Genomic DNA, 25,163 nt, shown 5'->3' on the forward strand with positions numbered 1-25,163 from the left:
GCAAACGAGCTCAAGTATAAAAAAATACATGTTTGCTAATACTTGGAAAAATTACATCCCCAGCAGGCTGGCATTAACGTGCTTCAAATAATTCTGCAGTGCCCCATAATTCGTTTTCTTTCCTTACTTACTAGCCAATTTTGCAGAGGAAGAACACCTATACAAAATGAGGAGGGAAAGAAATGGATGTTTTCATTTTGCTTTAGATCAAAGGAAAACAAGAACGCAAACTGTGGCGTATTGAATATTTTTTTCCACCGCTGTCATTCACACTAGGCTATCGAAGTTTTATACAATTCCCCAGCCCGGCTGCATATTAAGCTGGCTGTGTACAGCTTTATTATAGCGCGCTGGTGAGGAAACATTAATATTCCTGTGTTGCATCTGACAGGACATTTACATGCGCCCATCTGAGCTCACACCTGAGAGCTGCTCCAAGGTACAGTAGCTGTGCTCCGATTGTAAAGGCAAATGAAGAACACAAATTCCCTGCTGGGATCGGGGCTGACCTCACCACACCCCACACCGCAAACCTTTCCCTTGCCAACCCGAGGCAATGCCACCTCCGAATGAAGAATGAGCCGGGGAGCAGCCACCAAGTTACCGGTCCTCGCGGAAGAAGAGCGAAAAGCCTCGCTGAAATATTTTAAAGATGCACAGCGAGTGCAGCTGGCCAATAAAGGTTGGGAAACAAACTCGCTGAATCCCATGCGGGATGCGTTGCATACTAAACCTGATTAGAAAGACGGGGAGGATGTTTATGGGCTTCAAAATGGCTTTGGCATTAACACAGGAGGGTTTGAATAATGCGAGCGCTTGGTCTGCCCATCCACGAGGGTCCGCAGTTGCCGCTCCAGCTCCTGGCAAGCATTTAAGTGCGCAGGTCCCCGTCTGGAGGGGCAAAGCGCGCTCAGGATGGTGGCCCTAAAGAGCAAACAGTGTTTGATGGAAATTCATTACGAAACGGAAAAGAGAGCACCCCAACCGCTCAAGCGGTTTGTGGGTCCATGAATGTGCCTGTTATTTTTAAGAAGTCTGCAATAAATCACAGCAATCCATATACTGCTATCAACCATCGTGGGCCCAAACCGGCTTTGCCCGACGTTACCAGGAGGCAGGCTGGAGCTACTGCATTTGTACAAAGTGAGATAAAATAAGTTCATTAGCCTGGGGAGGGGGGGGGGGTGAACAACCAACAACCAAGGGTTAATTTTAGGGCCATGCTATCAGTATGCATATAGGTCTTAATGTATTCAAATGTATAAGCTCGACTTATTTTATGAACTTGTGCAATACCCCAGAAGCTGACACATAAAATACAGCCCTCCCGGACAGAAACTACGTTCAGATGCCTGCCAGGCTGAGAGGACGACCTCCTTGGACTCGCGACACCGCTGGCAGCACCACGACCCGAACAAAATCTCAACAAGAAGAAAGGTAACGAGAGATTCTCAACGATTACCTAAAAGAAAAAAAAAGAAAAAAAAAAAAACAAAAACAACACAACAAACAAACAAGTGGCAATGTGCCAGGCCATGTCCAGCTTGATGCTAAATGCCTTTTACTGCACTAAGCTGGTACTACTGGTCATAAAAACAGACCGAAGCTTGAAGGGAATTTTGTCCAAAAAACTTCCGTAATGAGGATGCATGCAGGCAAACAACTGGAGGCTGAACTCCCGTTGCCTGACGCTGTCTTGCAAGCCTCTTTAATCGTCTTTATTATTTGAATGAAATAAGAAAGAGCTCGTGGGCTGAGGGTTGCATATACAAAACGGGGTGATGCTAATAGGCCTCTTCCTCTTTAAAAGAGGCATTACCAAATTATGGGAATGTTTAGGGAAGACTTTATTTCTCCCACCGGGCTAATTAGAAGGTGTTTAATTTACTCCCTGCCTCAGTTTCCATCACCCGGCATTCGTTGTTGGGACTCGCTGCACAGAGCCTCACATTTATTGCGCGCATTATTTTCAAAGCTTTCGGCACGTGATGCTAACGTGCACCTTTTCAGATCTATACGAAGCTTAATGCGCGCCGGGCTGCCTCTCCAACCACAAGCGTTTTGGATGCAGCGATGCTTCAGCCCATGGTGAGCTCCACAATTAAATGCCCCATACAATAGGAGAAAGAATGCAAAACACATTTCTCATCCTCTAAACCAGAAGATCTGATTTGCAGGAAACAAAAAACCGGAAAGATTCAGGGCACTGCAACACTCTGATGCTTCCCTGGAAGGATCACGCCGAGGCAGAGGAAAACTTTCTACCCTGCTTCTGTGCTTGAAGGGAACTCGTATTTGTGTTTCCAATAAAGAGCTATTTTTACATTAAATGCCTGTAACAGCAGGGAATAGGAAAACTAACGCAATCTTTACCTCGTACAAAGGATGATGTTGGTGTCACGTGTTTGCTTCTTCAAAAAATGTTATTTATAAAAGGCAACGGGGAAAGCTCAGAAACTATTGACTCTTCCCTGTATCCCTGCGCGAGTAGCATTAGAGCAACTTTTTGATCCCCCACATTTTTTACATTTTACCCCCCCCGAGAAGTAAATTTCACAGCCGCAGAGGCCACCGCCTTTAATTAAGCTTTCAAAAGTCTTCTGACAATGCCAACAATTGCAAGACACTTCTGGAGCTCAATCATGCAATCATCGTGACACTTCTATTTACAATTTGTCTTAGAAAGAGTTTCTCTGACATTGTACTTTGACAAAACAGCCAAGCCGCCAGTTCACAACCTTTCTCTGTCTTATTTACAAATACAGCTTGTACACAGGGCACCGAATCTCAGGAGCGGGAGCCTCTGGGTAGTGCCCTCAGTATTTTTCCTGCCTGCGACTGTTTTACCCAGCCTGTGCTCTCTGTTTCTTTACATGGGGAAAGCAGCCAGAATGTGACTCCAAAATATTTCCATATTCCTTCCCCCCCCACCACCTTTTTTTAAAGCTTTCATCTTACTGTCCAGATGTAATGCTAACTATTCCGTGCAGGCAGCAATGTTTTTTTGTCTCCGGAACAAAACAAAACAATAAGGAATCGCAATTTACAACCTACAGAATTATAATGGCAACTACTAATAACAGCCCAAGAAAATTTCTGCGGTGTAATGACTACTCAAAGACATTACCTCCTGAGAACTGTAATAATCAAATGTACTTGATCTAAAATTTAGTACCAAATTATGTCCACCTTCCCCCGATTACTGCAGACAGAGGTTTTTCTTATGTTGTTTTTCCACGCATTTTATTTGAATGCCACGAGCAGTCTGAGAATAAAGGATTCGAGCAGTAAAAATGACCTCCCCTCCTCCTCCCCTCTTTGTACAGTAAATACGGCATCCGCAGATACACACTCGGCATTATAAAGGGGAATATGCAGCAGCACTCCAAAGTGTTCCCCCAACTGAATCCAAGTAACATCGAAGATCCTTCCTCACCCAAAAAACCACCTTTCATTAATTCCCTCGGATTTTTACATTCAACAAACAAACCGCTAAAACCTGACACCGGCAGACGATAAATATTTCTTCAGCCTTTTCAATAAGTGAACAGCAATTTTACATTCACTGATCTCTAGATACTTCAGTTAATATTTCCCCCTATTGTAAAATATGAGAGCGGATAACTAAAGCCCTGCCGTAGCACTCACTGCAAATCACGGGCTGCCGGTATCTGGTGGTGAGGCTTTGACATACATATTGATGAAAGCTGCCTCATTGGACCCACACAACATATCCTATTAATTTTCAGTTAAATTTACGACATTTCAGCTATAGCGCTGGATCAGCATCACTCAAAATTTTATAGCAAGTCAAAGCTACGCGGCAGGCAGACACCCACACGGAAGAGACAGGTACGCATGCCTGCACCTATACGCATCTCACAGCTACTGCACAGGTTGCGCGCACACACACACACACACACAGAGGCTCTTGTAATCAGCCCCGTCTCTGGAAAACGGTGAGGATAAAGAGCAGCCTATCGGCTAAAATAGACATAATTTCTCCCTGCATTTGAATGACTCGCTGCCTCCTTCCTTGTCTTTAGATGAGCCGATCCTTAACCATTACTCATCTCACGATGATCTTTTACTGTAACACGCCAACTTATTGACTACAAAACTGCAGACAGAGCACATCCTGCATCCAGAGCTAATCTGTAACACCTCTTTCAGCCTAACAACTAATTGGGGATGTTTTTACATTGCTACTAAATACATATTTTCTGGTCTCTTACCAGAACGAATCAGTTCACTCAAGTCCTGCATATTTTCCTAAAGGCAGCCTCTGTCCTTTTTTTGTTTTCCTTAATTACACACTCATATCTTTTTGCATTTTGCATCCTTGCACAGAAATCGGATATAAAATGTCAGAATTCAAAGAGCCTGAGGTTCACTGCAGGGGCCTTCCAGAAACCTGAACTCCACAGCTCATTCCAAGACCCTCACTGGTAATTTTACTTCTGGACCTCACAAAGTCCTGTCCGCAGGTCACTCCAGCTATTGCCACACCTCTTTGGAATACGAGGGGAGACAAAATCACAAAGGGGGGGGGGGGGGGAGGCGGACAGTACAAGACCCTGGTGCTCCTTCCCCCCCTCTCCCACAGCCCGGCTGCATTTCCCACCACTGGGAATAACCAGGGGACCCCAGCGCCCATCGGCTCTGTCCCGGATAGGGAGGTACAGCAGAAGACCCGTGCTCTCGGACCTCCCGTCCGCGGGCATGGCTGGGTGCCACCACACAGAAAACTGGGGGTGGGAGATACCCGGACAACTGCAGCTCGGTCTCTGCTCACAGCAGCGCTCGTGGGGTGCACCACGAGCCCGCTCCCAGCCAGGACCACCTGCACAGCAGAAGACATCCCTACACGTAAGAGCCAGCAGGATCAGGCCCCTGCCGATGCACACCTCTCCTTACCCATTGCCCTCCGCTCACCCAGCCATTTAAAGTCAGCTAGAACCACAGCCTTTTCTGAATTAACGGCCCCATGACATCGCGCAAGGCCAAATCCTGCTCGCTTCACGTCACCCGCGCCACACGAAAGTGTGATTTGGCTCGCCGAGTCTCCCGCGCTGAGCGAGTGCCAGAGCAAAACCCTCAGCCGAGGAGTTTCCCCTCATGCAGAATCCCCCTGGCGTGGCCGTCCCTCCGGCTGAGGGACCTATTTGGGACCACGGGGAGGAGAGCGGGTTTAATTCTTGCTTGACAGTTACTGTGTTTTGTCTTTTCAACAGAGCAGCGCCGTACGTAAATACAGCGTTACATCATACCGCCGCTCCTCCATATTTGGTGATTTAGTATGGCTCCAGAGCTCGGAAGACTACAAATCCCTTCCGCCAGGCTCTCGCTTCATTAATCATGCCCTACGCTTCTGCTCGTTTTCCATCAGATCACAGGCAGCACATGGAAATGGGCACTGCCCTCTACCACTCTGGCGAAAAAAAAAAAAAAAAAAAAAACACCTTTAACATCCATGGCCGGGAAGTGCAATATGCGGAATTATTAGGTTTTTTAAGTCTCTTTCAAAATGTAGCTTAGCAGTAGCTGAGCCTCCGTTTCCTCTTAAGCATAAATATATACATGTATTCAAAGTAAAACCTATTACTCTGCAGAACTAGTATGCGTTCATTCACATTACGTATGCACGCGTACGCAGAAGGCTTTGCATACATACGTGTGCGCAGACAGACACACGGGCACCGACACATATTTGCTGCCACCGCAAAACCTGCAAAACTCCATCTCTCCAGCATGATGTGCCGGCCAGTTTGGAGGCCAGGGAGGCTGCGGGAGTATCTCGCTGAACCTCCCAGCGCCTACCGCCCTATTATGGTTTAACTCTGTGGCCAAAGGGAGCCCAAGACAAGCTCCAGCACATCACGTGATGATGTACTGCGCCTCTGACAACCCCGAGCGGTCCTGCAGGCTCCCCAAAGAGAGGTACCGGCAGTGCCACATCCCAAACGTCGCTGGGAAGCGGGGTTTGAAACTGGTTCAGGCGTTTGGTGGTGCCGATATGCTGCGGTCTCGCCTTTTCCGACCGGTAGTATTGGCGCGGTTTGGAGTGATTTGCAATGCTCGCTGCAAATGGGTAGTACTCTTGTTTACTAGCAGGATTTTAAAAGCACAGTGTGCCTTGTTACACTCCCAGGGCTCTGCGATTTTCTTTCACATAGCATGCTCTACTTTTTTAACCTCATTTGTGAAAATATCTGCACGGCGAATGGCTTTCTGGTTTAAGAAGAAAAAAAAATTTATGCTAAGAAATGGAATTATTTACCCCCTTTTTTTTTTTTAAATTACATTTCATATTGTTTGTTGCACAAAACAGAACTCTGCCTTGGACATTTGTACGGCTGACATGTGGTTGTGTAAACCGCAAACAAAATCAAGATACATCTGTCAAAACCACATCAGAGACAAGAGAGAGCACAGCGAAGCATTTATCATTTGGCTGAGGAGGCAGGCTGCAGAGAGCGGCCTTTCCTGTCAAACCAACCTTTTGAAATTTCCAACATGCCCTTAAACTTTTCGAATAAGCATGTCTGTGCGCTTCAGCAACTGCCCTCTCTACTCTGGCCTGGCCAGTCGAAAATGGCATCTTAAAGTCAAGGTCGGTGGTGTCACTTTGCCATGGGGCTGTGTTTAATTACAGTCCATACGCTGACAGCCAATATGGAACCAAGGCTGGCTGATGCTCAGTTAACTCTTTCACCCCTGACTTTGCCAAAGACTCGAAATCTCCTCGCTTTATCGCGCGGCAGGCTCTGAAATCTCCTCCTGCAGCGCTACGGCAGGCGAGACACCGGGAGACGGTGACTACAATACAGGCAAATCACGAGAGCAGCCTCAAACAATACCGTTAGAAATACCGGCTGGCACGGCACGTGCCTGTTGATCCTGCCTCTGCGCAGGCACTGGGAAATACCGGTCGTGCGCTCACCACTAACCGAAGGCAGGGTATTTAACACATCGGCCGTCACGGCGAGCAGAACAGAGAGAGACAGACACGGCAGTTTACAACTGCGAACATGCTACGTTGCAACTGAAACGAAAATAAACTTGCAAACACTTCTCCTTGCTTTTAATTTACCTGCTATATGTTCCTGTTTAGGGCAAATTCCTCTAGATGACGTTGATAAACAATCGTCATCCTCTGGCGTAACCTGGATGCCAACCTCCACAGGATTGGACGCTTTTTTCAGCTCACTTGGTGAGGGTGAAGGTGGCTTATCCACAGCCTTCTCTAAGCAGAGACTGCCATTGCATTGTTTCCGTTTGTGCTCAATAAAAATAAGAATGTCCCCCAACGGGAAGTTCATCTGACACTGGCCACAAGTGAGGAGGTCGTGGTCCCCTTCTGGAGCTCCCAATGTGCCATGTTCAGGTTCGTCATCAGTGAGAATGGCTTCAAGAGGTTCGGCTGCAGTTTGAGAAACAAAAGGAGAATCATTAGAGCTCTTGGGGAAAGGAATCAGGCTCAGGAGGGGGGGGAAAAGGGGGGGGGGGGGGGGGGGATGCGCCGAGCCCCCTCTTCATGAATATTACACCCTGCTTACATCGTCTGCCTGTTCCCCCCCAACTAAACCCATGCAACACGGCTGTTAGCACGGCAGCGAGGAGACGAATTCATCAGTTACAGGGAAAAAGATTTTGCAGAAGCAGCTGTAGCATGCAGAACTCCGAGACCAAGCACTGCAACTGTCTCTGTGTTCCTACGTGAGGATAAATTTCTGACTTGATTCAACGATTCGGTGGTAAAATTAAATTAATAGTCTGAAAGAATACACTGCAAAACTCTGTGGTACTACAAAGAGAAGCGAATATGGTGTTTTACTGCCGGATGTATTATTTATGTATATGAATTCAAGGCTAAAAGCACTGCACACACTCTCTCACACACATGGGTGTGTATTTTCCAGCAGCCAGACCTACTTTCTAAAATTCACGAGTCTGAACTACGCGGGTGTGGGTGCAGACAAAAGGTGTTTCAACATATAGATATTGCATATCCCTTATATAGGCCGTGCAGGTAGCATGTGCGTGTGTAAAAGAAACGAGAGGGAGAGCCACACCGCGTGGCCGCGCACATCCAGGCACCGACACGCGGCACATACAGCCCTTCTAACACACGTGCGTACCTATACATACGTATTTGTGTCCCTATCCCTATCAGCCCGCTTGTGGCTTCCAATTTAAAAATTCGAAACCCAGGAGTTATACATGGGGGAGGGTGGGGACAAGATAGATAGATAGATAAATAAATAAATAAATAAATAAATAAATAAATAAATAAATAAATAAATGGCAGAAACCAAAATGATAAAAAACAAGTGCAGCAGCAATGCCTGTGGGGCGGGGGGAGGCACCTCTCACTTTTCCGCTGCTCCTCAGGATTCAAATAAACATCAAATTCACTACCAATTCCACACAGAGATATTAGCTAGATGGGGTATTTTTTAGTACTTAAGGAAGCAAGGCAATTAGTCATTTTTCCTTTTTCATCCTAAAATAAAGGAATGCCTAAATTATGTTGAACGTGTTAGCACTGGTGGCCCTCAGCATCTAAAAATCAGCGTGGCCAAGCAACTACCACATTTCCTCGCAACAGTGAGAAGTGCCTTCTTTAAACTCAAAATACCTTGCCTAATGTTGTCAAAGTTGACAAATTTCCTGAATGAGCTCCAAAAAGCTTCATTATGAGGCTATTTCTGCTCACAGAATTGTCAGTGGATGCTCTAACGAGGCAGACACAGCTCTCTTTTCTGTTTGGTTTTGGGTTTTTTTTTTTTTTGGTTAAGTTTACAGAGAAATACCTTGGCAATCTGTGTGCAGTCTCCATCACTATTGCCTTTCACGAGAAACAAAAAATAAATACCAGCAGCGTGTTGGTATTCCTCTACCTGCGCAATACAGCACGCATGCTAACAGCAGCGAGCAGGAGCAGAGGGTACTACACATACAGCCCACCTCAAAACACTGCCAGGTAATGCAAGCGAGACAGAATACAACTCCTAAACAGTTAATCAGCCTGACCTTCTTTAGCTGGCTGCCAATTTCACATTTAATGAACTTAAAGCCACAGAGAATCAAAAAATAGATTTTAATTTGACTGCACGATATTGGAACTGATTTTGATAAAGTGCAAAAATCCAGTGAACTCAGGTTAAATTTATTTCAACCCTACCTAGGCTGAATATTGAGGAGGAAGATCTGGAGTAGCTCCCAGTTGTGCTGCGTAAAATAATATTGAAAGAGCACACTACCTTGCCGTACCTCAGCTCCAACTAGGACACAGGGATCCAGTCCATCATTTCTTGCCTCTAGTACTACTTCTAATTTAACGTAAGGTCAACCACAGGAATATGAAGGTTACATTCGTATTAATAAAAACAATGTCCTAATCGCTGGGGTTTTCTTCTAAACTTACAGACCGACAAGATAAGACGCACAACATGCATTTCACACTCCTCGGGAAGCCGGGAGAGGAGCAGGGTGTTTCTGCGGGATTGCTGGGCATGGCGTTTTTCTCCCCAGCCGTTCCTTGCGTTCGGACCGAGGGAGTAAATTATTGCAGGACTAATTCCACCAGTAGCTCGCTGCACGCCGCAGACAAAGGTATTTTGCAAATCTAACTTCTAGCTCACCAACTCTCCGTAGCAAAAGACACAAAATACCCCGTATTCCCCTTACAACTGGCTTAGTGAGGAGCGCTGCATAATCATTACTCAATTATAATGTTTTCCCGCGGCCTGATTTCTTTCTGACGCTGTCAGTATTATTTAGCAGGGGAAGGTAACCCGCTGCTTCGACACCAGACAGTTAAAAGTAGCGCTAAACAAAAATAGACTTTGCTAAAGTCTGTACGGACTGGGCTGATTTACAATCAAAACCAGGAAATGAAGTGGTAATTCAGAGGTTGCTGATTACACCTCCACATTTCACCTAATTAATTTTATAGGAGGCAAAGTTCTTGAAAATAACAAGATGATCAAATGTACAGATATAAAACCTGTAACCTCAACATTTTCTATGCTCTTAACGTAAATTATTGCTAATTAACAAGAATTATATACTAATGTATGAAATACGGCTGGCACCGCGTTCACTGCAAAACATTTGGCTTCTGATGGAGGCAGAGACAGCAAAAATATCTTTTTATTATTACTACCGCTACTTTTAAAACAAAATACAAAACATCGGCTTTACAAAGAGAACGCCACAATACAATTCACCTGGTCTCGCCACTGATTTTGCAGGATGCGTCTTTTAATTCTGGGGCAATCAAAATTCCCTGCCTGGGTCCCTAATCATCCGTCCCTATTTTTCATGCAAATTGCCCTTCCACCAACATGTCTTTTCAGCTTCCCCCCTTCGCCCTCCTACTCCCCCCTTCTTCTTCCCCGTTTCCCAGTCACCAAAACAACCGCAGCGTCTCTCCGGCAATAGCGGGATGGATTTTGGAGTGCCGGGAGAAAGGAGGTACCGGGGGTGATGGGGCTGGGGGGAGGTTGGGGGGGGGGGGCGGGAATGCCACGGCGCGGTGCGGGGAAATGCCCCGGCAGCGCATCGGCGCTGCCGGGGCATTTCCCCGCACCGCGCAGTGGGAATGATGGAGAGGGGCTGTTTAATCCTGAAGTTTGTGTCCTGGGATCGTGCCGTGCAAGGAGAGGGGGGACTTGGGGGTACAATGGAAACACGTTTTGGCGGGGGAGGAAGGGAAGGAACCGGGGAGAGGGAAGGCGAGCATCACCCGCTGCCTCCCGGAGCAAGCAAACTCCGCGCAAAATTAAGAACAAAGAAGAAGAAGAAGAAGAAGAAGGCGGGGGGGGGGGGGGGGGGGGGGGGGGGAGGAGGGCACCCAGCTCCCTCCCCTCCTCCCGCCGGCCGGGAGGCAGCGGAGGAGCCGGCCAGGTTCAAGTTCGCGGGGCTGCCCGGTTGTTTGATCTCGCTGTGCCTCCTAGCGACCGAAACGGGCAGGCAGCCCGCCCGCCCCGGCTCCGGCACCGGCACGGCATCCCCCCGGCTCTCCGCTCCCCCAGCCCGGCCTCCCTCCCCCCCCCCCCCCCCCCTTTTCCTCCCTCCCCATCCCCGGGGCGGCTCTCGCCGGAGGGACACCCCCACATACACACACCCCCCTCCGGGCCTGTCCCAGCCGCCGCTGCCGCCCCACACGTGCGGAAAACTCCGCGGATATCTCCGCGAAAAGGAGCCGCGGGGATCCCGCCCGTCTCCGCTGTCCCCCGCGTCCCCCGTCCCCCCCGGGGGCGAGTCGGAGCGCACACACACTCCACCGCGATCCCCTTCCCCCGCACCCCACTCCCGGGGCCGCCTGGGCATCCCGGTGCGGGGAAAGGACACCCCACCCCACCCCCCGCACCCTATTTCGGGAGGGGGGGGGCTGCACCCCCATAAGTGTGCCGCTGATGTTGCAACCCCTACCCCAAACGCAATTCAAAGGAAAAAAAAAATAATGATAATTTAAAAAAAAAGAGCGCCTCGAGAAGTGGCGGTGAAAGAGCGAAAAAGAATGATGGGAGGGGGCGGGGGGCTGAGCCCCCGACCCCCGTCCCCGGGTTTTAGGGAGAACTTTGGGCAGGCAGCGCTGGCCGGCCGGCCCTGCCCGCAGCGGAGCGGAGCGGCTGCCCGCGAAGAGCCGGCGTTCGGCTCAGGGGCTCCATGTGCGAACCTGGCTGGAAATGTCTGTGCAGCCGCGGGGGAGACAGAAATCGCAGCGTAAAGTTTTGGGGTTGGTGGGGATTTTTTTTTTTTTTTTTTTTTTTTTTTGCGAAGGGAAGAGGGAGCCGGGGATCTTTGGCAGGAAGAAATCGCCCTGAGTTTTATGCCATCCCTGGCAAGGAACAAAACTCGCCGGGAGTAATGGGGGAAAGAGAAAGAAAGAAATAAAGAAAAAGAAAAGGGGAGGGGGGGGGGGGCAATGGGAGCGAGGAGAAGCATGCAGCATTTCCCCTTCCCCCCCACCCCTGCTCACCACGAGGAAAAGGGGAATTTATTTTTTTTTTCCTCCCTTCCTTCCCACCCCCCTCGCCCCAAACCTTTCCAGCTCGAGTTGCCTTTTGTTGTGCAAAGAGCGCTCCCGCTTATCTTGCATCTAGCCCTGGTGTGTGTGGCGGCGGCCGGAGGGAGGGAGGAAAGGAGGGAGCCGGAGAGTTTTTGTTGCGAACGGTGTGGCGGGGATCGGGGATTGTTTTTACTCTCCCGGGGAGAGCGGCTTTGGTTTGGGGTTGAAATGCGGCGGCGAGAAAGGGCCGTTCGCGGGTGTGAGGGTGCGAGTGTGTGCGAGCGTGTGCGAGCGTGTGTGTGTGTGTGCGTGTGTGTGAGTGTGTGCTCAGCCCGGGCTCGCTCTCGCCTGTGTTTGTTGGCAGGAGGCTCCCCGCACACGCGGTGCTTGTAAACATTCAGACACGAGATTTTTCCCAATCAAAATCCACTTCCACTTTTTTTTTTTTTTTTGAAAATCTTCCAAAAAATAGTAAGCGAGCGGGAGAAGGCGAAGCGAGGGCGAGGAGGGAATCCCTCCCGGCGCGGCGCGGCTCGGCTCGGCTCCCTCGCCGCCCCGGTGCCGCCCCCCGCCCCAGCCCGAGCCGGAGCGGCGGCGGGGCGGGCGCGGGGCGAGGTCGGGGCGGCGGAGCCCCGCACGGCGCCGGCCCGGGGCGGCGGGGGTCGGCGGGACGGCCACCCCGCGGCGGAAACAAAAGGGAGGGAGGCGGCCCGGCTCGGCTCGGCTCTCCACACACCACCCACCCACCCACCCCCCCGAGAGGGTGCCGCGGGGCGGGCGAGGCGGAGGGGCGAGCCCGCCGGCAGCCGAGGGGGGCTCCGGCCGCCGGACTTTCTCCCCGCTCCGCTCGTCCGCCGCTCCCGCCCGCCCGCCCGGCCGAGGTGTCCAGCGTGCAGCCCGCCGCTCCCGCAGGAATTTCTTTCCACTTTCGGGCGGTTCTGCCCCCGGCAGCCCCGCACCTCTCCCGGCGGCGGGGCGAGAGCCGCCGCTCTTGCCGCCAAAGAGCGCGGAAAGCGGGAGGAGCGGGGAGAAGGCAGCGGAGCGGGGGCAGAGGGAGTGCGCGCCGGCGGGCGGGGGGCAAGGGCAGAAAGAGAAGAAAAGTGATCAAGGTGATTCAATTAGAGAGGGAGAAATTCACCGGAATGCTGATAATCCCGAGCAGGCGTTGAGTTCTTTTTTTTTTTTTTTTTTTCTCCGACTCGCTCACTCGCTCTCACTTTTTTTTTGTTTGGTTTTTTTTTTCCTCCTGCTCTCGCTCAAATTAAAATTTAAATCCGTGAAGAGGAAATTAAATAAATTGCTCTCCGGGTTACTTACGTGAAAATTCCCGTTTGCTTAAGTGCTGGGGTTTGCCTTGCTTGCGGCGCGACATGGTGGGTTGGTGGCTTCGGTGGCTTGTGAGTCGCTCGGTTCACATCGGGAGAGACGGGTTAGAGAGGAAGGAGACTCCAGAGAAAATATCTTCATCAATGTCTTTTGACATCCAAAATAAATTAGAAATAATACAAAGATGGCGCAGGGAAGATGAATTGTGGGATAGCAGTCATGGCTTTTTTTTTTTTTGTGCAAGGGAAAAAAAAAGAGAGAGAGAGGGAGAGGGAGAGAGAGGGAGAGAGAGAAGGAGAGAGAGAGAGAGATGAAAAAAATGGCAAAAGCCCCCCTGAGCTGCAAGTTCAAGTGCGGACGTGACGTCCCTGCGAACTTGAACGTCAGGAGCCTGGATGGACAGAGACATACAAAACATGGGCAGGGCAAGCCGGGGAGAGGGGAGGAGGGAAGGCGAAGGCAACACCAATGGACACTCATCAGGGGCTGGACATGAAAAAGAGAGCAGGACAAGCCAATGGACAGTGATCGCAGGGGGGAGAGGGGAGGGGGCGCGGCGGGAGGGGGTGCACCGGCCGCCCGGCGCACGCTGCCGGAGGGAGCCGGGGGGCCGGGGGCGGAGGGGGCGGCGGCCGGAGCCGCGAGTGGCGGCGGAGGAGCGGGTGCAAGAGGGGAGCCGGGAGAGGGGCGAAGGGGGGGGAAAATTAGACACGCACACGCGGAGAAAGAAGGGAGGAAAGAGAGAGGGAGAAAGCCAGCAGGCAGCGGCAGCACACCCCCGCTGGAAAAGCCAATGCATCAATGAAGCGGAGGCCGGGCAGAGAGGGCTGCGGGGCAGGCTAGCCTCGGGGTGTGCCGAGGAGGTGGGAGAGCTGGGGGAAGCCAGGTAGGACCGGAGACCACCCAAAAAGCGGGCGGGGGGGGGGGGCATCCGGCTCCCTCTCTTCCCCCCCCCCCCCCCCCTTCCCCCCGAGCCGCGGAGTCCCCTCCTCCCGGGAGCTGCGGCCCGTCCCCGGGGGGAGCTGGGGGAGCGGCGGGGGCTCGGCCCGGCCCGCGGGAAACTTCGGCGGGGAGCGGCGGGCCTTACCCCGCCGGCGAGCCGAGCTCCTCGCCCTGCGGCGGGCCGGGGGGAGAAGCGAGCGGAGTTTGGCGAGCGAGGAAGCGGCCAGGCACGGGCGGAGAAGCCGCAGGAGCGGGGCGAAGTGGGCGGGGGGGGGGGGGGGGGGAGAAGGGGGGCGGCGGGACCTCGCAGCTTTCCCCGCGGGCTTCTCTCGCCCGCCAGCCCGGAGCCCCCCTCCCCCGGCGGCGCTCCGAGGAGCCCTGCCCGCAGCGACAGTCTCTTAACGAAAGCGAAACGTGGGGCTGCCGGCGGCGGGCTGGCACCGGGGGAGGGCGGGGAGGGGGAGCACCGAGAAGTGGCTGGAGTTGGGAGGATGCGGCAGCGGCGGCTGCAACTTCGCCCGAAAACACACGGAGAGAGAGAGACGCAGAGGCTGCCGGCACGGGGAGGGATCAGGTTGCAGTAGAAATAAGCTCCGGAGGCGAACGGGCGTTTGGAGCAAAGTGCGGCTGCGAAAGGAGTGCGAGGGGATAACCGTGCCCGGGACGGAGGCGGAGAGACCGAGCGCCGGGCGGCCCCGCGGGAGGAGAGAGCTGGACGGGCAGCGAGGGGGCACGGAGGACCTGCCGCCCGCCCGCCGCCGCTGTAAGAAAGACTTGAACGCGCAGAGCTACCGTCGCCCGGACGCCGCCCGGGGAACCGAGGGGACGGGCGGGGGACGGCGACCTGTTGGCGGGGCGAGCGGCTCCGCCGTGGGACAGTTTCAGCTTCCCGCCAGCAGCTGCGCCCGCCGCCGGTCAGCCCCGCCGCCCCCCGCCCGTACAGGGAGAGCGGCCAGCCCGGCCGCGCCGGTCCCCGCAGCACCGGGGGATGCACCCCGTGACTGCTGGGGAGGGGGGGCCGGAAAGCAAACGACAGCCCCGTGGGACTGTCCGGGGGGACCCAGCCGCAGGTGACAATAGCTCCCGGATTTGGGGCTCACGCCGCCTTCCAGGGTTGTCTGCCCTACCCAGGCGTACATACGTTCCTGTGCGAAACGTATATAAACAGGCGTGTGCGTGTACCGGAGATATATATATATGGGATTTGATTTATATATAATGGCACGTATAAAGCTTTTTTAAGGTGGCTGCAATGTAAAAAGTAATGACTTTATTACCCCTGAAAGGTTCTGTGGTTCACAGTTAACAGTCCTCTGAATTACAATTCATTACGCAGTTGTGCGCTCTCTGAAGCCAACCTGCATCAGAATACCTATCTGTGGTTATTCCCGATAAATAACAGGCAACATTTAATTGATTTTCTTTAAAAAATCATAGCGAATTAAGCACTTAGTTACAACTAAATCTGTTTTATTAACGTACCGTCTTTGAGATTCCAGAGGTGACTTCCCAGACCGCATCTTAAAACCTACAGTCAGGAGCTAATTTTACAGATGCTTTCATGAATGGCAGGGAGGATGTTCCTACCATTAGCATGCCCTTAATTCCAGCACCGTAAAATGCCTCGAATTAAATGGAAACTCGCTGCCTTAAAAAACAGTATTTCATCCTGGCTGGATAATTATTAATGTTAGCATTTGATCGCAATAGTGCTGTGCTCCCCCCATCTCCCCCACCACCCCAGCGCTTCGCATTGTCATGTGATTGGAGGCAGATAACAAACCTCAAGAAAGAAAAGGAGTCAGAAGACATTTTTAACACGCCATAACCGCAGATTAATAATGCAGGTGGGTTTGTATTTTATTGTATTTTTAGGGGAAGGGAACGAGGCTGTTTAACGAGCAGTCGTGGACACAAAGTAACTATATTTACAATCCTTGATGTGGCTTTCGGTGGGTAATAAATTATGACAATATTAAAATTATTTTCTGGCAGCCCAGTTAACTGCGTTGGGGACCGTAAAGCCCTTACTGATTCCATTTATGCCTTGTAATTACGGTCCACGGGCTCTCTCTAAACCCTTTGGTGTATATTGTGTGTAAACTTTTAGCTAATAGACCTATTTTGAATGGAGGGACTTTTCTCGGTACTTCCTGCAGTATATATTCTGTCTCTGATCTCTGTATTTAATGGCCAAGTCCTGGTTTATGCTTTATAATGTGTTGACAAGTTTTCTAACAGACTTTCTGGAATAATGCACATATATTCACGTCGGTTAGAAACTCCACAGTATTTTTAGAGTCGAGTAGATCTATATCCTAATGCACTGAGAGGGAGTGTAAATCATAGAGGATTTCATAGCCCTTTCAGTAGTTTTCTGTATGAAGTATGAGCAGCGTGGCCTCCAGACGTAACCTTTTAGAAAAAAAGACAGTGCTTTTATTTTATGGTGTAAAGTGCTTTTAGCTTCAGGGCTCTGAACGTGAATGTGGTCAACAAACAGCTCTTGCGAGGGAGTTTGCTACAGCCTCAGCCCCAGCGCCGGGGCGCTGCCTTCGTGACGGGGAGGGTTACGGGGCCACCTTCAGCCGCAGGACCGGGCTAACCACCCCCCCCACCGCCCTCCTCCGAGACACGTTAAACCCAGAAACGCCGCCCCGTTGCAGCCCGCTCCGCGCGGAGAGGGGGACACTCCGCGCCCCGCCGCCCCGGGCTGAGCCCCGCCGCCCCCCGCCGGGTCCCGTCCCCCCCCCCTCCACCCGCCGCAAGCCGCCGGGTGCACGCCTCGGCCCGGACACCCCGGGGAAAGTGGGGGGTTGGATGGCCCCCGGCGCTGCCGGAGAGGCTGACGATGGCGGGGTCAGCCCCACGGGGACCGTCCCCGGCTTTGTCCGGGGGTAAGAGCAGGGGTGTGAGCGGCCTCCGAGCTCGCCTGCCCCGGCGCCGGTGGCAAAGGCAGGGCCGGGGTGCACAGCCTGGGGACAGAGCGCTTCGGGAGAGCCGCGGGGGCAAGGGCAATGTCCCCCCACTGCACCCCATGCCCTGCTCCCCCTGCATCATCCCCTCCACTCCCTGCTTCCAGCGCAACCACCACCACAGCACCTCTCCGGCACAGAGAGCATCTTTAGCCTTGTCTGTACCTATTGCACAGTGGTGTCACTCTGCTGAGTTATAGTAATGAAGCTAGTGAACGCGGCAGGTAAAAACAGTTAGAAATGCTCAAATACTGACTGCTAACACCTAGAAATGCTGAAAGATTAGAAGGGCAGGTGAGAACAAAGCCAGGCCAGCACGGAAAGACAGTCCAGTGATCAGGCTCTGAGGATTCATCCAAACTTGCATCTCACCTTCTCTTCCTCCACAACCTTCATTTGTCCAAGCCATGGAGGACGCCCCTCAATCCTGCTGCAGCAGTTTGAGCTGCAGTCACCCCCAGCCATTTTATCAGCTCCTCTTTGCCTACAGACTCCCAGACCCAGACCAAAGTCAGCCGGAGGAAACGTGGCCCCACATCTCCACTGCATGCGAGCAAACTCCCAGGTATGCACTGAAACCAGGGCTATAGTGGTTTTCAGGCTGCCTACAAGGAGAGACCAACCTCAGAGAAGGGTCTCCCTCATTAGCCGAGTGGCTGTCCCGTCTCAATCTGTCCCATGTGAACCAGAGCCCTGAGACTCCAGCTAATGACCTGGAGCAGCTGAGGGCAGAGGTGGGCACCCGTCCTACTCTGCTGTCCCGGGGCAGGAGCAGTAACCTGAAGCAGCAGGGCAGAGTGCCCACATGAGGACATTTACACAGTGAAAATGAGTTTAACATTTAAATCTGCCAAAATATACCCGTCCCTCTTCTCATGCCTCAGCTGTCTGAAAAATAACGTGATCCTCCCTCTATTGAAGCTTGTGAGATGCTTAGAGGTTGCTGTATAAAAGGACATAAAACTGCCTAAAGCTGGGAAGTGTGGCCTTCCTCCGTCTCACAGGCACTCACACAGTCCTCCCGTGCAGGATTGGGACCAGAGGCGCAAAAAAGTGCGACACAGTTCATACCGCGTACTGCTATCCCTGCCTATCTGCTAATTTGGTGACAGATTTGGCAGTGGGTGAGTTCAAGCAACTTTGGTGGGCAAATGTTCCTGCTTCAAAGCTCCAACTGTCATTCACTCAGAGCTGGAATCTCACTTGCCAACTCGGTACAGAACATTAGGACCAAATACAAATTCCAAAATTCTGCCAGTTCTCCAGAGCTGGGCTGCATTATATAACGGCAGATCGCACAGGGTGCTTTCCGACACCGTCTTGATAGTCTCAATCAGGCAGAGGCAACGTGGGTGGAACTCTTATCATACCAGGCTGACTCCCTGTGAATGAGCAGAGGACTTGCACGTTCTAGAAATAGTACGTGCATTAGTATTCCTGCATGAGAAACTTGGGCACGCTGCTTTCCCTTTTCTCTTTTTTTTTTTTTTCCCTTCCCTTTTTAATAAAGGCTCAAAATAAACTCCAATTCTGCAAGCACTTACTAGCAAGCACAGCGCGCACAGCAGCGAGTCCGTGCAGGATCACAAACATCTGAGCACCAGGTGACAGCAAGGTTTCGTTATCAGCTTGCCCTAGGCAGGACCCAGAATAAAACCCTGAACTTGGGGAGACTTTTTCCATGAGTTCCAGCAAGGTTTGGGATTTCAGCCTGCCCCTGCTTGTATAGCACTTAGCACGACAGAGCCCTGAACCTTCGCTGGACTTTCTGTCTATAAAATAAATGGCACCAAGCGCTCAGGAAACAGACTTTCAAATGGCAAAAACCCTCCTTTGAACCATACAAACAGTTTTGCTTGCGCACAGGCAGGCAGAGGACAGCACTAGTAAATGCCCATAAAATCTCATTTTTAATGAAACGTTTGATTTCAACCAAAGTGGTTTTAGTTTGTACTGCTATAGTACTTACTCAGCTATTTGTCGTTTTGTATGTTTAATATTTATATAACTTTCTATAAGTAAACATGTAACATGCCCCTGACAGTTTCTATCCTAGGTTTCAAGCCAGTATCATTTAAAACGTGTGCCTTTAAAACCTCCCAGAACTTGACCTATAATGCAAATCCATACAGTCTTAATTATAGCAGCACCAGCAGCCACCACTCAAGTGAAATAGTTGAGCTTTCGTTACTAAAGAGGCACAGTAGTTAAGGTCTGTCAGCGCTCCTGTTACAATCCCCATCTTGAAGAGGTTATAACTTGGGCTGTGTAAATTTGATTGAGCTGAAACTTGGGACTCAAACTGTCAGTCCATATAGGGAATTATCTTATGAATAATTGGCTAACCCATTGCTTGATTCACAGACCTTTATAAAACGATTTTTAATGGGGTTTAATGTTTTTTTCTTTTACTGACATCTAGGGTATGAATTTGGTACTTCTAGCTCTTCTGAAGCTCCGTACTGAACAGCTTATATATAGGTACCCAAGTTAAAGCTTCAGCTACCCAGATGAGTTCATGGGGCATGCGTACCACACTTCCCCATCTATGCATACCCATGCACAATAAGAGACCATGAACAAGAAACAGCACTTAAATCTATCTCAAAAGAGAGTCCTAAACGTGTAAGATAAAGACAACATAAATGCCTCAAACAGGAGGGAGCTAAAGCCTGTAACGTGTCTGCTTTGCACATCAGCTGCATTGCGATACGCTGCCAGTTGCACATCTCGCAGGCCCCTTTATACCAACCATCATGCCGGGAAGGGAATGCGCTCACTGAACTCGCAATCCAAAATACAGCTCTGGCACATTACAGTACAGCGTACAGGTCAGCTCGATTACCTATAGATGCAGCAAGGACAGCTAGGGACAGGAAAACATCTGGCAGAGCCTTGGTCGCTGTTATCTTTACTAACAGTTTCTTGGAATCTTTTCACCTTTTGGGCTTTTTCTTCCTCCAAAACCATGCGGAAGTGAAACCCACGCATGCGTTGGCATCACTTCAAAAGTGAGCGTAAGCTTAAGTGTCGCTTTGTGTTACAAAGGATTTGACTGAGAATTGCCCTCCATAACACTTTTTACTAGTTTTAAACTTCTGTTCATCAGAGATGGTTTTTATCACCTCAAATCATGCTAGACCGGAGTGTGCATGGTTGGTTAAGACGGGGACTTGGAATTTTCCTTGACCCTAACAGAAAATGGTGACAAGCCCAGGGCTAGAAAGATGAGCCACAGGCCACGAACAAACAGGTTGCTCTCACAGAGCCAGACCCCACAAGATTTCCATGCCCACCTCACCGAGCAGTCACAGAGAAAGGACACCATGCTGCATGCCTGAACTCATGAGCAGCATTCTCCTTTGGTTTCAAGGAAGAGTTTTGACCAAGCCAGGCTGCAGCATGGGTCTCTCTCACTGCAGGTTTATTGTGTGCAGGTCAGTCTGAAACAAAGCACTAGGAGAAGCCAGACTCTCCTCAGCAAGATATTCCCTGCATCCAAAACCCCCATTCATCAGGGCTACTCTACCTGGCCTCACAGAAACTGATGATGGCACAAGCACAGAGAAGTTGGTCCTTTTGAGTCATTGCTGAGATCTCAAGTTTTTACCTAAGCAGGTCAGTATCTTCAAGCCTTCGAGCAGTAGGAAGACAGGTGACTGACACAAACATCTTTTTTGATTAATTTTCTGACTTTAGCTGCTGAGTTTGGGAAGATCCCTAGCTAGGACAAGGTAAAGAGTTACAGCCAATTCAGGCTGCAGGGAGATCGCACCCACCAGCACAGAAGCCGAGATGAGCAAGCTGCACAGCTAGGAAAGGCTAAGCCAGGCTCCCAGCCCTGCACAGGCAAACTCTATGTGAGGTTCAAACCAGGAACAAACAGCGTGTAACAAGTGGTTTAAAATAGCAGTGTGTCCAACAACGGCACAGTCACACTGTATCTCCAAAGCATCTGGTCATCAGTGAAGAAGGGCAGGAGAGCTGGACAGACTTGGTCTGATCCTGACCAAATAAAATATGTGGGGCAACTACTGATCTTTTGGCACAGCAGATATTTATGAACAAGATCTTCTAAGGATCATAAGGAGAAGCTTTTCACACTTCCGTGCAAGATTAGATCCAAGGGGCTCAAACTCTCCCTATGGGGAAATCTGTAAAGCCCCACTCTGGATGTGGCAGGCAGGAAAAAGAAGAGTTGCAAACGTTTTGTCTTGAAGAACAAATCTAACTATACCTCAAATCAATTAAAAAACAAAACCCCTGTAGAATAACAGGAAAAAATCACTAATCTGAGAAACCCAATATCAGCAATCAAAAAGAAGTTATTTCCATTGAGAAATCAGTTTTGCTACACGGGACGAGGAAAGATTTAGTTGTTTTCTTGTACGCTGCTGAACACAGTCCCTTCTTCCTCGCAGGCTTGGAGTGAGGGACAATAGAGAAGAACAGTGCAATAAAAAAGGATTTTCTTCCTATAACTCTGCTCACTATATCCCCTACCAGAGGAATCTACTTGGCCTGGGGTACTGTGAAATTCTTAAGCACAAATTTATCTTTGGGCACATCAGCTGTACTTAGATGCTTAAAGTAGGCATGTATTCAAGCATGCTGTTAGATTGCGCCTTGACATCTTTTGTAAATAACTTCTATCACATTGCATTTTAGAGCTTCAACTTTTAGCCACTTAGAAGGCATTGAACTGAAATTTAACATATATGATCATCATTCTCTGTATTCGTTTTATATTACTATTTCATCGTTTTATATTACTATTTCAGATGACATTCAGGTTTAGCTTTTAGCTTTAGCAAAGAAGAAATGCACATGCTCTGCGGAACATGACATAGTTTGTGTGAGGGTATAGATGAAAAAGAAATAATTGTTGAGATACCAGAAACCTGTTTCTGCATTTAAAAATAAGGACAGCTTTACTGTGGATTTTCTTCTTTGCCATATTTATTCCATGCAAAATTTCAGCTTAATTGTTAGAATGCTTACAATAATATTTTAATGCATCTCTCTGTAGAAAGAAGAATATGTTATTATATAGCCCAAAGCTGCACGGAAAGATGCAGTGTTGAGAGTAACAGGAGTGGTGGTGAATAACCTGTGATAAGAGCCCACTTCTTTGAGCTGTTTGGATAGTTTTGCCACCATTTGTTATTGTCAGCACATTTTATTTTTACAGTACGCTATGAATTCTGACTGCAGTGAAAAGAATGCCTTCTACCACCAGTATGAATAAGATTGCACTCAATTAAAATAACATGCAAGTATATTGTATAGTATTACATAGAAAGCTGATGTGCATTAAGTATGAATGCTGGGGTTGGGGGGAGTTATTGTACTAATGCTATTGTTCAGTGAGCAACTATTCCCCAGCATTAAAAAAAAAAAAGCCAGGGAAATTAAATACAGAAATCAGAAATACGTACAATGTTTGATATTACCATACTGAAATTAATGTATTTACAATTTAGACTTTAATTTGCCCTATCGTATTAAGTTTCACAGCATCTGAGTGCATAGAGAGAGAAAAATAGATGTAAACACAGAGAGACGGATCCATAGAGTATCTATGCTGGAGCAAACCACCCTCAGACGTTATGGTGATAGGCACTATAGATAAACGCAGGGTAAATACAGGCCATATCATAGCATCAGTCTTTAAGTGCTATTCCCCACCAGGAGCAGGGAGAAGGTTGGTCTAGATGTGGCTGGAGTGATGTGGTCCAGTCCCCAGCTATCTGCCTGTCCTGAACAGCTCTGAAGGGCTCCTCAGCACTGCGGAAAGGTGAGCTACAGACTGCCTGGCACCCTGGTTTGTGCTACCCCAAACTGAAGGCATCTGAACATACAGGGATGTACAGGGACACAGCCACGGCTGTTCCTACAAGGCAGGCCAAAAGTGTCTGTGAGCGAAGGTGTATCTTAGACAGCCGTTGTACCTGAAACCAATAAAAATGAAACTATTCTCTATTGAGACCTAATTAGCTTTTATATTCAAAGCCGTACTGCACATTTGTACATTGCTTATGAGTAGGACTAAAAAATACATGTACCATGACACTATACTTTTAAAGCGTCTATTGAATGCTTTTCCCATTCTCCAAGGATTGCCTCCTCCTTAGATGTATACATTCAGCGAATATGACAAGGCTAATTATTTTTCCCCAAAATGATCAGTGCGTGTCTCTAGCAGTTTGCACAGAAGCACGGACCTCGCATCTTCAGCCTCGGAACTTAAAAAAAAACCCCACAAGTGCTTTCAAATCCTAAGACAAAAACCTGTTTGGTAAACAAATTCCCTGCCACGGGCTTTACAAGGCTTACTCTTCTATCAGAGCCCCCGTGCACGTATGAGCCTTTTTGCCATTTTTTTTAGAGAGGGTTATATATTTTTCTGTTACCTTTCCTGCCTGTAAAGCAATCACGGAGAACGGCAGGAGGCACCATAAATATGCAAATTGCTGCCAGATAACTGGTTTCGCTGGTTCCGCCTTGGGAAGCGGCATCGCCGCCGCGGGGGGGATCCGCGGGGCCCGGCCGCCCCTCCGCGCCCGAGCACAGCCCCCCCCCCCCCCCCCCCCCCCCGACTCCGCACCCCTCCGCGGCTCAGCCCCCGCGGGGCCCCCGGAGCGGGCTCGGCAAAGGGCACCGCGGCGAGGAAAGCGCTCCTCGGATTCCCACTCATTCTCTAACTCCTGCCTGCGTTCGCGCTCGCTCCCACGGCCTTTTTTGCATGTGTTTGCGGGCTTTGCTACTTCATTTCTCTCGCAAAGGGGTATTTGAGTCCTCTTCGTTCTCTTCAGAAGCGCTGGCAGTTTGATACCGCCTCTTTCTAATTACAAGGTCAAGATTTTCGTGTCTCCATCAGCTCACCTGAGAGGTGCTCCCAGGCACAGGGTGGGCAAAGGACCGGCTCATCCCTGTGCGGTGTTGCAGACCTCTCAGGAAAATCTGGGGACGCTCACCTATGGATATGTAGTCTGAATGACATGCTAAAGCCCTCTCTTTTCTAACTCGGCATTTGAGGGATTAAAAGGAACCACTGGTTTCCAAATTAAAGTATAATTCATGGTTAAACGTTTATAAAAGTACATGAGAACATTTAAAAAAATCACAAAGAGAAAAAGCAATCTTGTGTGGATTCTGGGTTTGCTCTGCTGTTAAATTCAAAGCAGCATTGGTTATTGCACCAACCATTTGTGAGGCATTCATCAAAACCATAGACTGGGCATCTGAGTATAAAAAAAAAAAAAAAAAAACACACCAAAAAACCCCAAAGTAAACAATACAGCTAATTTATAAGCATTCAGATGTGCAGTAACTGACGCAAATATTCCTATCAGTATGGTGGTGGCCGCATATAACACAATAAGATACAATTCAGACCTGTGACGGTCTATTGAATACATAATATGCATTTTTAAAATTGCCTGGAAACGTATTCATACGGTAAAATCTAATGGTTCAGGCGGAGCTTTTACTCTTGATCAAATAATAAAAATTGTTAGAGACCACTCTGTCATCTCATTGCTCACCAGCCTCCACGAGAACTGTTTTACGTTTCTATTTAAATAGGACAGGAGAACAAGGAGGAAAACATAAACCACAGAAGAGTTACTACAGGCATTAACTTTTAAGCCAGAACGGCAAGAGAGCTGAGAAAAGAAGCAGGGAATTGTCTTTGTCACTCCGCACCTATCAAGGTTTCCTACGGCTGAAACGTCTGGACAGCGGACCACGTTGGGACAAGGTTGCACTCACCAAGCCCCAGGGGCTGACTTGGGCAAGATCGTGTCACTGTTCTGCCTCCAAAATACCTTCTTTCTGTGGATTTAGGTCTGCCAGGGAAGGGGACTAGCATGGACAGACAGACAGAGCCTGTGGAC

The 25,163-nt window shown here is 49.7% G+C and overlaps 1 protein-coding gene across 2 annotated transcripts in view; it reads right to left on the minus strand.

The window, feature by feature from the left end:
* The window catches only part of BCL11A (BCL11 transcription factor A), a gene marked incomplete at both ends in the record, with an annotated part of 73,492 nt that extends 60,098 nt beyond the window's left edge, over window positions 1-13,394 (minus strand). For both annotated transcript variants that reach the window (XM_082481546.1, XM_082481545.1), the window contains 2 exons: window positions 7,094-7,423; window positions 13,340-13,394. In XM_082481546.1, the coding sequence (XP_082337672.1) occupies window positions 7,094-7,423; window positions 13,340-13,394 (385 nt within the window). The remainder of the gene's footprint in view (window positions 1-7,093; window positions 7,424-13,339) is intronic.
* Window positions 13,395-25,163: the final 11,769 nt, after the last annotated feature.

Source organism: Vanellus vanellus (assembly GCF_965231255.1).
Source record: "Vanellus vanellus genome assembly, chromosome: 3".
In the NCBI taxonomy this organism is placed as follows: Eukaryota; Metazoa; Chordata; class Aves; order Charadriiformes; family Charadriidae; genus Vanellus; species Vanellus vanellus.